Consider the following 12907-nt stretch of genomic DNA (forward strand, 5'->3'; position numbering starts at 1 on the left):
ATAGCCATGGTGGATGTTTTTGACTCATGCTCAACAAGTGTGATTCACTGTCATACTTAATTTAGAGATTTTCTTTCAAATTATAGTCACCTTGATTTTCTTGTCTCATGTCAAGCAATCACGTTAAGGTGGTTTGCAGATCTGTACCATCTCAAGTCTTCAATGGCGCCACTTCCTGCCAGACATTTTCCAAGTCTTCTCCACTGATAAGCCACCTCAAGTTCTTCAAACAAAGCAGAGAGTTGCGGACCAGCAGCTCATAGCTGAGGCCAGGCAGTAAAATGATGGAAGTAATGAAAGGCAGATCCATCAGCATTTGTGAAGCACTCTGCATTGAGGCCCTGATGAAGCTCTCTCATTGGCTAAGTTAGACAGGAAGTTGTGCTGTGTGAGGTTGGTTAGCTCAATTGGCTGGATGGTCGGTTAGCAAGACCACCTTCTCAATGTTATCCCATGCCTGAGGCATGGTGACCCTCAGAATAAACACCCCAATGATCTTCCAGTAGTCTGCCACTTCAACATACTGCCTTGTTTTCGCCAACGTCTCTGCAGTGCTGCAGCAAAGCTTAGGATAAGCGAAAAGAACTGAACCTCATTTTCTGCTGGGGAACTCGACAGCATTTTGGACTCAACATCGAATCCAATAACTTTCGGGTTTGAGCTTCTCCCATGTTCTTACCCCAACACCAGTACAGCAGGCCTTGTTATCACATAGTCTGCTGTTACACACAACCCATTTTTAGCCACCAACCTTCCCAATTAATATCTATTCAACACCCACCCCCCACGGCCGACTTAATAATTATCCATTCCTTTATCTGTCCAACACTCCTTCTCTCTCTTTGGACTCGTTCTCCATCAATTGTTTATCCCTTACCCTTTGCTCCATCTTCTGTGTAAGAAAAAATCATTTTCCTTGCTACCACCAGTTCTGAGGAGGGGTTACTGGATCTTTAACATTAACTCTGCTTTCTCACCACAGATGCTGTCAGACCTGCTTTTCCAGCAATTTCTGTTTTTGTTAAACTCATCATCAGTAGTTTCTCTCTCATGAGGATAGGAACATGGCATCTTTACTTTATCTTCCGCTTGTGCGTATGTCCAAAGATGTATTACTCCTTTTCGTGAAACATTGAGAAACAGGTAACCGAGAGTTCTTGGCGAGAGTTCTTACAAAGAAGCATTGTGCATGTGTGAGTATTCATAAGAATATTTGCCAGCAAGATTGCAACTAAAGCAAATGTGGACATTGCTTCATTTAATCTTTTAAATAGTCTGATTTTACTTTGTTATGTATCTTCATAAAGGCCAAAAAGTCCTTAAGTCATGCCTCAGGATATTATTCACTGAGAAGAGAGTTACTCATGTATTATGAGCACTCTGGAATTTGTGATTGTATACTTGTTAAGCCAGCACAGGATTGGTCTTGTCAATGCTCTGTACTCACATGTGAAGAATAGTTCTATCTGGTAAAAGTTCAGAAATATATTTCTGTGCAAATAACAAGCTGAGTGCCTATATTAGAGGAAAAGATTTGTTCTAGTATATTGAAATGTAAAATTAACACTGAGTTATAAGTGACCCACGGCTTCCTCCTTATGCATTGTGTTTTTCTATGGTCCCCTTCTCCCCATTGACAGTCAAATGAACTAATTCAGAGAGTGAGATAACCAGGTGTAGAGCTGGATGAGCACAGCAGGCCAAGCAGCATCAGAGGAGCAGGAAGGGAGAAACATCAGCCTTCCTGCTCCTCCGATGCTGCTTGGCCTGCTGTATTCATCCAGCTGTACACCTTGTTATCTCAGATTCTCCAGCATGTGCAGTTCCTACTACCTCTAATGTAGAAAGTGTTTGAGAAGTCACTTCAAATGACGGTAACAAATTAAAGGGCTTGATGTGACAGAGATTAAATACTGAATTTAAAACAAGGCTGGAATACTTCTGAATTTTTTTGGTGATTGATCACCTGAAAGGCTTTCCATTTAAAGGATTGCAGTGGAAAAGAGTCCACCAACGCACACACACATTGGCGCACAGAACCACACACTTGCACACAATTACAGAAGCAATTACAGAAAGCCATGAAGTGATTCAACAGATTCAGTCATAATATCACAGTAGAACTAACATTTATTTATTAAAATGAAAGAAATATTTTCATTCGATCTGAAACACTTTCATGAAACAAAATGATGTAATTTTAAAATATAAAGAGGGTTGAAACATAATTTTTTGGACAAATCATGTTGAGTTGAGAGGAATGATTCTTGCCAAGAAGCCCAGTGAGTTCTGTCACTGTATCTAACCAAACTCACCTTGTTAATCACCTCCCTTGTCCCCGTCGCATCTCCAACAAGCAATTTCCATCCCATTTTGCCGTGCTCTGCTCCCAGAGCAACTTGCCGCTCAGCAGATGTCCTGGAATTCACTGGCATCACTTGCACCTTTAAAAGCCTGTCGCGCACCACGGCAAGTAGTGTCTGTCCTCCATTTCTCCAGACACGGCAAACAGGGAGAAATCAGTCCAGACTCTATGAGCAGGCTCCTGGAGATCCTATTGAACAAGGTGGTGCTGATGCAGGACATTAGCTTCACCTGGGACCAACAGCAGAGGCCACAATACCTGGCCGTGCCAGACTGGTGCCAGGTTTGTTCCAGGTTGAAGCAGTCTCCTCCATCTGCAGGAATGCCCAGCACTGCAGAAAGAAGGTCAACATCCCTTTGCATGCCAGCATCTTCTCTTCAATATCTCACACTCACTCTGTCTCTGCAACAGCACCTACCTCCCACTAAGACTCGTACTTTACCACTCTTACTATTACCTGCAACATCTTTCCTCATTCATTGTTAACCGCTCCAACCTCTCCGACAATACTATCCCTACATGCCCTCTGCGCTGTGCACTAACTCAACCAGGACACCTTGCCGCGTGTGCCAACATTAATAGTTGTGCTATGCACTTCCATCTCCCAAAATACCTGCCTCTCTCCCCAGGTGCAGGAGGAAAACAGCCCATGGTCAGGCAGACAGGGTTGAGATGGGTGCTGTCCTGCTCAACATCTATTACCTCCCTCCTTTGCAGGAGAACATCCAAACTCTAACACCCCTAGCAGGGTCTGGATTGGTATCGGAGGCTGCTCTTGACTTACTATGCCAGGAACACTCAACAAAGGCTACCCCCCTTGATAAACAAAGGGAAGGCTTATATAGTTAATGGTAGGGCCTTGGGTATTGTTGTAGAACTGAGGGACCTAGGGGTGCAGGTACATAATTTTTTAAACTTTGCATGGCATATAGGTGGGATGTTTAAAAACGGAGTTGGGCACACTCGCCTTTGTTGTTCAGTCCTTTGAGTATCGGAGTTGGGACATTGTGTTGAGGGTGTACAGGACATTGGTGAGGCCTCTTCTGGAATACTGTGTCTAGTTCTGGTCACCCAGTTATAGGAAGGATATTATCAAGTCGGAGAAGGTTCAGAAGAGATTTACGAGGATTGTTGCCAGGTATGTGAGGTTTAAGTTATAAGGAAATGCTGGATAGGTTGGGGCTATTTTTCGCTGGAGCAGAGGTTGAGCAGTGACCTGACAGAAGTTTATAACATAAAGAGAGTTATAGATAGATTTGATGATATATGTCTTTTCCCTAAAGATGGTGAATTTCAGGACTAAGGGACACATGTTAAGGTGAGAGGAGAGAGATTTAACAAAGACATAAGGGGCAATTTTTTTACATGGAGTGGTTTCGCATATGGAATAAACTTCCTGATGAAGTGGTGGGAGCAGGTAGAATTACAACATTAAGAAGACATTTGAACAGGAAAGGTTTGGACAGATATGGGCCAGGAGCAGGCAGGTGGGACTAGTTTAGTTCGGGATTATGTTTGGCATGGACTGTTTGGACTGACGTGTCTGTTTGCATGCTGTATGACTCCATGACTTGATTGAGCACACTGAGAGGTATGGCAAGTTTCCTAGTTTGGCATCTGTGCTAAATGAAGCAGTTTGACAGAAGTATTGTGAGCCTGGTATCTCCGACTGAGGAGACAAATTGCAAAAAGACGAGGTGATGCAAGGCAGGGGTGCTGTGAGAGGTTCTGGGTGAAAGGAACCAAAGAGTGTGAGCTGAGTGTATGTCCCTGAGCATACAGTGACCTTGCTGAAGCATTACAGTTACAGATCTGAGAAAGAGTCATACTGGCCTAGAAACATTAGCTCTGTTTTTCTCTTTCCACAGAAGCTGTCAGACCTGCTGAGTTTCTCCAATGTTTTCTTTCCTTTATTGGCTTGTGGGATATGGACATTGCTGGCTGGCCAGCATGTATTGTCCGTCCCTGGCAGGCTTGCTAAGCTGAACTGGGTGGCTTGCTCAGCCATTTCAGTGGGCAGTTGAGAGTCAGTCCGTGAGTCTGGAGTGACATTTAGGCCAGACCAGGCAACATTGAAAGATTTCCTTCCCTAAAGTAATTACTGAACCACATGGGTTTTATTTTATGAAAATTGACCATGATTTGATTGATTTACTTATTGTCACTTGTACTGAAATACAGTGAAAAGCTTTGTTCATGAGAGGTACATGCAGATCATAGTAGGCAAATGATGTGTAGATCATAAAAGACTTAGACAAAGGCATACAGGTTACATTGCACAGGCCGTGCACTCAGCAAGGTCAATGTTAGCAAGATTGGAGTTATTTGAGGCTAAAGAGCCCATTCATCAGTTTAATAAAGGCTGGGAAGAAGCTGCTCCTGAAACTGTTCATATATGTGTCCTGTATCTTCTGCCTGACGGGAGAGGTTGCAGGAGATCATTACCAGGGTGTGATGGGTCTTAGATGATGTTGGCCACCTTTCCACAGCAGCGAGCCGTGTGAATGGAGTCCATGGATGGAAGGTCCGCTTCTGTGATCGTCTGGGCTGTGCACGCCATCTTCTGTAGTTTCTTACGACCCTGGGCAGAGCGGTTGCCGCACCAGGCCGTGAATGTACATGGACAGATTGCTTTTAATAGTGCATCTGTAGAAGTTGCTGTTCATGGATATTACCCAGATCCTTAATTCCAGATATTTTTTATTGAGGATGTGAGTTTGCTCGCTGAGCTGGAAGGTTAGTTTTCAGACGTTTCGTCACCATTCTAGGTAACATTATCAGTGAGCCTCCGGCGAAGCGCTGGTGTTATGTCCCGCTTTCTATTTATCTGGCTCGGTTTCCTTGGGTTGGTGATGTCATTTCCTGTGTTGGTGATGTCATTTCCTGTTCTTTTTTTACCACCCCCTGTGAAAAAGAACAGGAAATGACATCACAAATGCAGGAAATGACATCACCAACCCAAGGAAACCGAACCAGATAAATAGAAAGTGGGACATAACACCAGTGCTTTGTCGGAGGCTCACTGTTGATGTTACCTAGAATGATGATGAAACATCTGGGAACAAACCTTCAAGCTCAGTGAACCAGCTTACATCTCGAACACAATAAAGACCCACTCTCTTGTGGACTGAGAGGAGGAGAGCGCTGTGTTGGAGGTGAAAGGAGGACGTCGGGTTGGCTGTGCACCCTTGCGACCAGTGGATCTTAATGCTGGCTTCGGCCTAACGCTGGTTCAGGGGAGCAGCCAACCTGCACTGATGGCTGCGGCAAGTGCTTGTGCCCCAGGTCAGGGGGTCTGGAACACCATCCGTGTTTCTGTAAAGAAGGTGGATGAAGGTGCACCTGTGGACCGCACCTTCTTCGTGAAGAGGGTCCTGTTGGACTGTTGTGGGTTTGCTGCTGCGGACATTTACTGCCTGCAGGATTTCCCCGGAGGGGGTTTTTACGATGTGACCTTCCGGAGTGCCAAGCTTTGCGAGCGCTTCCTGGAGGTTTTCAAGGAGAAAGGAGGTGAGGGCCCCCTCTCTGTTTTGACCGCTGTCCCGCTGTTCGTGATGCCAGCACAGAGGAGCCGTATGGTACACATGTACAACCCGCATGTGCCAGCAGTTGATGTCCTGACCTTCCTCGGAAGGTACGTGAAGGTGGAAGGGGACCTAAATGACATGGTGGACCCCTTTGGCATCTGGACGAGTAAGAGGCAGGTCAAGGTGACGCTGAGGATGGGCGCAGACGGGAATGTCGCACACCCACTGTCCAGCTTCGCGATCGGCGGGAGCAGGGGCTACCTGACCTATGCAGGGCAACCTAAAGTCTGCCATGCCTGTGGTAGGTCAGGTCACATGGCGGCCGACTGCAAAGTCACCATCTGCAGGGAGGAGGGACACCTTGCAAAGGATTGTCCACGAGAGAGAAGCTGCAACCTTTGCGGGGAAGCGGGCCACTTCTATAGGGCATGCCCGCGGCGGGGTACCACCTACGCCCAGGTCGCCGGCAGGGGAAATGCGGGGCCAGCCCCCCCGGAGGAGAGGAAGGCACCAGGGCCCAGCAAGGATCCCACTAATGTGCAGGAGGGCCAGGCCGTGCAGGAGGGCCCAGCCCTGCAGGATGGGCCCGAGGCCAGCAAAGCACCCCTGCAGGCTCCGATCCCCCCCGACAACCCGCAGCCAATGGAGGCAGCGACAGGCGACCCAGGGGAGTGGACTACAGTCCGGAAAGCGAGGAGGAAGGTGCGTCGACGGGCCCAGGAACCGCAACAATCAGGAGGGAAGAGACAGCTACAGGGGGGCTATAAGAGCTCCTCTGACGAGGGGGATTCGGAGAGGGCCCACCCGAAGCAGAAGTTAAAGATCTCGAGGGGGAAGGAGAGCAGCACCCCGCTTCCAGGTGATGGGAGGCGTCCTGAGGCTCACTCCGACACCCAGTCAAGTGCCGCTGGAGCACTGGAGGGCCCTCCGGAACTTCCAGGCGGGAAGGAGGAAACAGCACGTCCCCAGCCTGATCCGGAGCCGGACCCTCCTGCCTCCGCACCCCTGACGGGGGGATGCCACCCGGAAGGCAGCACAGACGGTTTCCTGAGCCCAGAGAGCGTCCAGCAGTTAGCCCGGGCAATGGGCATGAAGTGACAGATGGAGGGGCTGGACCTTGGACTTGGGGAGGGTACTGCAGTCATTGCCCACAATGGGGGTACGAATTGCGAGCATTAATGTGCGCAGCATCAAGTCAACCGCGAGATGTGTGTCCACATTGGCCTACCTGACCACCATCAAGGCGGACCTCCTGTTTCTGCAGGAGTGCGGGATACCGCACCTCGGCAGGTACGGGAAATGGTCCGGCGCCTGGACCTGTGGGCCTTCGATCTGGTCGGGGGGTAACGACTGTCGCTCCTCGGGCCTGGCTATTCTGCTGCGGGGGCACAACTTCACCATCTCTCAAGTTCAGGAGGTGGTGGGGGGGCGCCTCCTAGTGGCTGACATCACCTATAGGAATGCTCCCCTGAGGCTGATCAACGTGTACGCCCCAGCGGTACGGAGTGAGCGGTTGGACGTCCTGCAGCGGCTTCCACCCCTGCTGGCTACGTCCAGGCCGGTCATCCTAGGCGGAGACTTCAACTGCATCATTGATGCAGATGGAAGATCCTGCGTGGGGACAGCGGGTGGGGGGATTCAACTGGACGTCACGTCCAGATTCCTGATGGGCACGGTGAAGGACGCCAAGCTGCTCGACGTCTTCAGCACCCCTGCAGACGGAGCGCAGCAGAGGTACACCTGGTTGCGGCCAGACGGGTCTATCCGCTCAAGGATAGACTTCCTGTTTGTGTCACGGACGTTCTCGGTCAGATCCACTGGTGTCGAGCCGGTGTTCTTCTCTGACCACTGCCTCCTGTTGGCCGACTGTCACTTACAGGACGACCAGCAGGCCGGCAAGGGGACGTGGAAGCTCAACACGACTCTGTTGACCCCAGAGAACATCGAGGAGCTTAAGAGGGAGTACACCGGTTGGAGGACCGTGAAACCCCTCTTTGAGTCTCCAGGCGACTGGTGGGAGACGGTGAAGGAGAACATCAAGAGGTTCTTTGTCCTCAAGGGTGTTCAGAAGGCAAGAGAGAGGCGGGGAAAGCTGTCGCGACTCCAGAAAAGGGTGCAGAACCTGCTCCTTCTGCAGTTGATGGGGGTCGATGTCACGGAGGACCTCCGCGAGGTGAGGGGCCAGCAAGCCTCGCTCTTCGCCGCGGAGGCCTCCAGGATAATCTTCCGGTCCAGGGTCCGCTCTGTGGAGCAGGACGAGACGTGTTCGCGTTTCTTCTTTCAGAAGGTGCACAAAGAGAGCTCTGTGCTTAGCCGGCTGAAGGAGGACGACGGCTCGGTGACGTCGTCTCGGCCCGACATTTTGAGGATCAGCAGATCCTTCTATGCCGGACTGTACGACACGAAGCCCACGGACAGCACGGCCTCCGAGTCGTTCCTGTCGTCTATCACGGAGGTCTTAGATGACGGCACGAGGGAGTGGCTGGACCGGCCGATATCCCTGGACGAGCTGGCCAGAGCCCTCAAGTCCTTGCAGAGGAATAGGACTCCCGGAAGTGATGGCTTACCAGTTGAGCTGTATTCCGCTCTGTGGGGCCTGGTCGGCCAGGACCTGCTGGAGGTGTACGATAGTGCGCTTCGGGCAGGGGAAATGTGCAAGTCCATGAGGAAGGGCATCATCACCCTCATTTACAAGAGGAAGGGGGAGAGGGAAGAAATTAAGAATTGGCGTCCCATTTCACTTTTGAACGTGGACTACAAAATCCTGGCCAAGGTCATTGCCAACCGGGTCAGGTCTGTCCTGGAGTCGGTGATTCACCCTGACCAAACCTGTGCTGTGCCGGGCAGGAAGATCGCTGAGAGCCTCGCGCTCATCAGGGATACGATCGCCTACGTACAGGACAGGCGGGTGGACACCTGCCTCGTCAGCCTGGACCAGGAGAAGGCCTTCGACAGGGTCTCTCATGCTTACATGAGGGACGTCCTCTCCAAATTGGGGTTCGGGGAGGGCATCCGCAATTGGATCCGGCTGCTCTACGCCAACATCGTTAGCGCAGTCTCGATCAACGGGTGGGAATCAGACAGTTTTCCTGTTAGATCTGGAGTCAGGCAGGGCTGCCCGCTCTCTCCTGCCTTGTTCGTGTGCTGTGTGGAGCCCTTCGCCGCCTCCATCAGGAAGGACGTGAGCCTGAAGGGCGTGACTATCCCAGGCAGCGGAGGCCTTCAGGTCAAGACCTCCCTGTACATGGATGATGTCGCCGTCTTCTGCACCGATCGTCGGTCGGTGAGTAGGTTGTTGGACATCTGCGGCCAGTTTGAACTGGCCTCGGGTGCCAAAGTCAATAGGGGTAAGAGCGAGGTCATGTTCTTCGGGAACTGGGACGACCGCTCCTTCATCCCCTTCACCGTCAGGACAGACTATCTGAAGGTGCTGGGTGTTTGGTTTGGTGGAGCTGGGGCATGCACTAAGACTTGGGAGGAGCGTATCTCCAAATTTAAGCAGAAGCTGGGCAGGTGGACGCTCCGGTCCCTCTCCATCGCGGGTAAGAACCTGGTTGTCAGGTGCGAGGGGCTTTCGGTACTGTTGTATGTGGCGCAGGCCTGGCCTATTACCTGGACCTGCGCCGCTGCGGTCACCTGGGCCATCTTCCACTTCATTTGGGGGTCGAGGATGGACCGGGTCCGCAGAGACACCATGTACAAAGACCTGGGAAATGGGGGAAAGGGCGTACCGAACGCCACCCTCGCCCTGACGGCTACCTTTGTGTGTGGCTGCATCAAGCTGTGCGTAGATCCTCAGTACGCAAACACCAAGTGTCACTACTTACTGAGGTTCTACCTGTCCCCGGTGTTGCGAAGGATGGGCCTGGCCTCGTTGCCGCGGAACGCTCCGAGTAGTTGGACCGTTCCGTACCACCTGTCCTTCGTGGAGAAATTTTTGAAAGGAAACACCTTTGACCACAAGGCCGTCAGGCAGTGGTCAGCACGTAGTATCGTCAGGACCCTTCGGGAAAAGGAGAGGGTGGATCCCGTCGTGTGGTTCCCCACGCAGACTGCCAAAGTCGTTTGGCAGAATGCCTCATCGCCAGAACTTTCAAACAAGCACAAGGACATTGCTTGGCTGGCGGTGAGAGGGGCTCTGCCAGTGAGATCCTTTATGCATGCCCGGAATCTCTGCACCACCGCACGCTGCCCTCGAGGTGGCTGCGGGGGGGACGAGACTGTCGATCACCTCCTTCTGGAGTGTGCCTATGCGCAGGAGGTCTGGAGGGGGATGCAGTGGTATTTGTCGAGGTTCGTCCCGAGCAGCTCCGTGACGCGGGACTCCATGCTCTACGGGCTGTTTCCGGGGACGCACACCGAGACCAACATCAACTGCGCCTGGAGGACCATCAATGCGGTGAAAGACGCTCTTTGGTCTGCCCGCAACTTGCTGGTCTGCCAGCTGAAAGAACTGACCCCGACCGAGTGTTGCAGACTGGCGCACTCCAAGGTCCAGGGCTACGTGCTGAGGGACGCACTAAAGCTTGGGGCAGCCGCCGCCAAGGCGCGGTGGGGAAAGACCACCGCATGAGCCCCCTCGTCCAGAAAAGGGTAAAGAATCCTATCTGGTAACTGGGCCCAGCTGGCGCCTTCCCCAACTGGTCAGGGGGCCAACTGGGACTGTGCGGGGTGACGACTGCTGGGGCGGTTTCTTTGCTTTGTTTTTTTTTCTCTCTGTTTTGTTTTTTTTTCCCTTTAGTTAGTGTACGTACCCCCGGGTAACCCGGAGTGGCTTGCATGACTGGGTAGGTGTATAAATGTTTTATTTTTTGTACATTCTATGAATAAAGTATATTTTTTCAAATAAAAAAAAAGATGATGAAACATCTGGGAACAAACCGGCAAGCTCAGTGAACCAGCTTACATCTCGAACACAATAAAGACCCACTCTCTTGTGGACCGAGAGGACGAGAGTGCTATCTTGGAGGTGAAAGGAGGACGTCGGGTTGGCTGTGCACCCTTGCGACCAGTGGATCTTAATGCTGGCTTCGGCCTAATGCTGGTTCAGGGGAGCAGCCAACCTGCAACGATGGCTGGGGCAAGTGCTTGTGCCCCAGGTCAGGGGGTCCGGAACACCATCCGTGTTTCTGTAAAGAAGGTGGATGAAGGTGCACCTGTGGACTGCACCTTCTTCGTGAAGAGGGTCCTGTTGGACTGTTGTGGGTTCGCTGCTGCGGACATTTACTGCCTGCAGGATTTCCCCAGAGGAGGTTTTTACGATGTGACCTTCCGGAGTGCCAAGCTTTGCGAGCGCTTCCTGGAGGTTTTCAAGGAGAAAGGAGGTGAGGGCCCCCTCTCTGTATTGACCGCTGTCCCACTGTTTGTGATGCCAGCACAGAGGAGCCGTATGGTACACATGTACAACCCGCATGTGCCAGCAGTTGATGTCCTGACCTTCCTTGGAAGGTACGTGAAGGTGGAAGGGGACCTAACTGACATGGTGGACCCCTTTGGCATCTGGACGAGTAAGAGGCAGGTCAAGGTGACGCTGAGGATGGGCGCAGACGGGAATGTCGCACACCCACTGTCCAGCTTCGCAATCGGCGGGAGCAGGGGCTACCTGACCCATGCAGGGCAACCTAAAGTCTGCCATGCCTGTGGTAGGTCAGGTCACATCGCAGCCGACTGCAAAGCCACCATCTGCAGGGAGGAGGGACACCTTGCAAAGGATTGCCCACAAGAAAAAAGCTGCAACCTTTGCGGGGAAGCGGGCCACTTCTATAGGGCATGCCTGCAGCGGGGTGCCACCTACGCCCAGGTCGCCGGCAAGGGAAATGCGGGGCCAGCCCCCCCCCCCCCCGAGAGGAGAGGAAGGCACCAGGGCCCAGCAAGGACCCCACTAATGTGCAGGAGGGCCAGGCCGTGCAGGATTGGCCCGAGGCCAGCAAAGCACCCCTGCAGGCTCCGATTTCCCCCCCGACAACCCGCAGCCAATGGAGGCGGCGACAGGCGACCCAGGGGAGTGGACAACAGTCCGGAAAGCGAGGAGGAAGGTGCGTCAACGGGCCCAGGCACCGCAACAATCAGGCGGGCAGAGGCAGCTACAGGGGGGCTATAAGAGCTCCTCTGACGAGGAGGATTCGGAGAGGGCCCACCCGAAGCAGAAGTTAAAGGTCTCGAGGGGGAAGGAAAGCAGCACCCCGCTTCCAGGTGATGGGAGGTGTCCTGAGGCTCACTCCGACACCGAGTCAAGTGCCGCTGGAGCACTGGAGGGCCCCCCGGAACTTCCAGGCGGGAAGGAGGAAACAGCAATTCCCCAGCCTGATCCGGAGCCGGACCCTCCTGCCTCCGCACCCCTGACGGGGGGATGCCACCCGGAAGGCAGCACGGACGGTTTCCTGAGCCCGGAGAGCGTCCAGCAGTTAGCCCGGGCAATGGGCATGAAGGGACAGATGGAGGGGCTGGACCTTGGACTTGGGGAGGGTACTGCGGTCACTGCCCAAAATGGGGGTACGAATTGCGAGCATTAATGTGCGCAGCGTCAAGTCAACCGCGAGATGTGTATCCATGTTGGCCTACCTGACCACCATCAAGGCGGACCTCCTGTTTCTGCAGGAGTGCGGGATACCGCACCTCGGCAGGTACGGGAAATGGTCCGGCGCCTGGACCTGTGGGCCTTCGATCTGGTCGGGGGGTAATGACTGTCGGTCCTCGGGCCTGGCTATTCTGCTGCGGGGGCGCGACTTCACCATCTCTCAAGTTCAGGAGGTGGTGGGGGGGGCGCCTCCTAGTGGCTGGCATCACCTACAGGAATGCTCCCCTGAGGCTGATCAACGTGTACGCCCCAGCGGTACGGAGTGAGCGGTTGGCCGTCCTGCAGCGGCTTCCACCCCTGCTGGCTACGTCCAGGCCGGTCATCCTAGGCGGAGACTTCAACTGCATCATTGATGCAGATGGAAGATCCGGCGTGGGGACAGCGGGTGGGGGGATTCAACTGGACGTCACGTCCAGATTCCTGATGGGCACGGTGAAG

The 12907-nt window shown here is 52.8% G+C and overlaps 1 protein-coding gene across 1 annotated transcript in view; it reads left to right on the forward strand.

Annotated features, from left to right (window-relative positions):
* Positions 1 to 2533: 2533 nt before the first annotated feature.
* The window catches only part of LOC132210946 (uncharacterized), a 50815-nt gene continuing 40441 nt past the window's right edge, over positions 2534 to 12907 (forward strand). The window contains exon 1 of the mRNA XM_059654454.1: positions 2534 to 2647. Coding sequence (XP_059510437.1) covers positions 2534 to 2647 — 114 coding nt within the window. The remainder of the gene's footprint in view (positions 2648 to 12907) is intronic.

This window comes from Stegostoma tigrinum, chromosome 25 (assembly GCF_030684315.1).
Source record: "Stegostoma tigrinum isolate sSteTig4 chromosome 25, sSteTig4.hap1, whole genome shotgun sequence".
Lineage (NCBI taxonomy): Eukaryota > Metazoa > Chordata > Chondrichthyes > Orectolobiformes > Stegostomatidae > Stegostoma > Stegostoma tigrinum.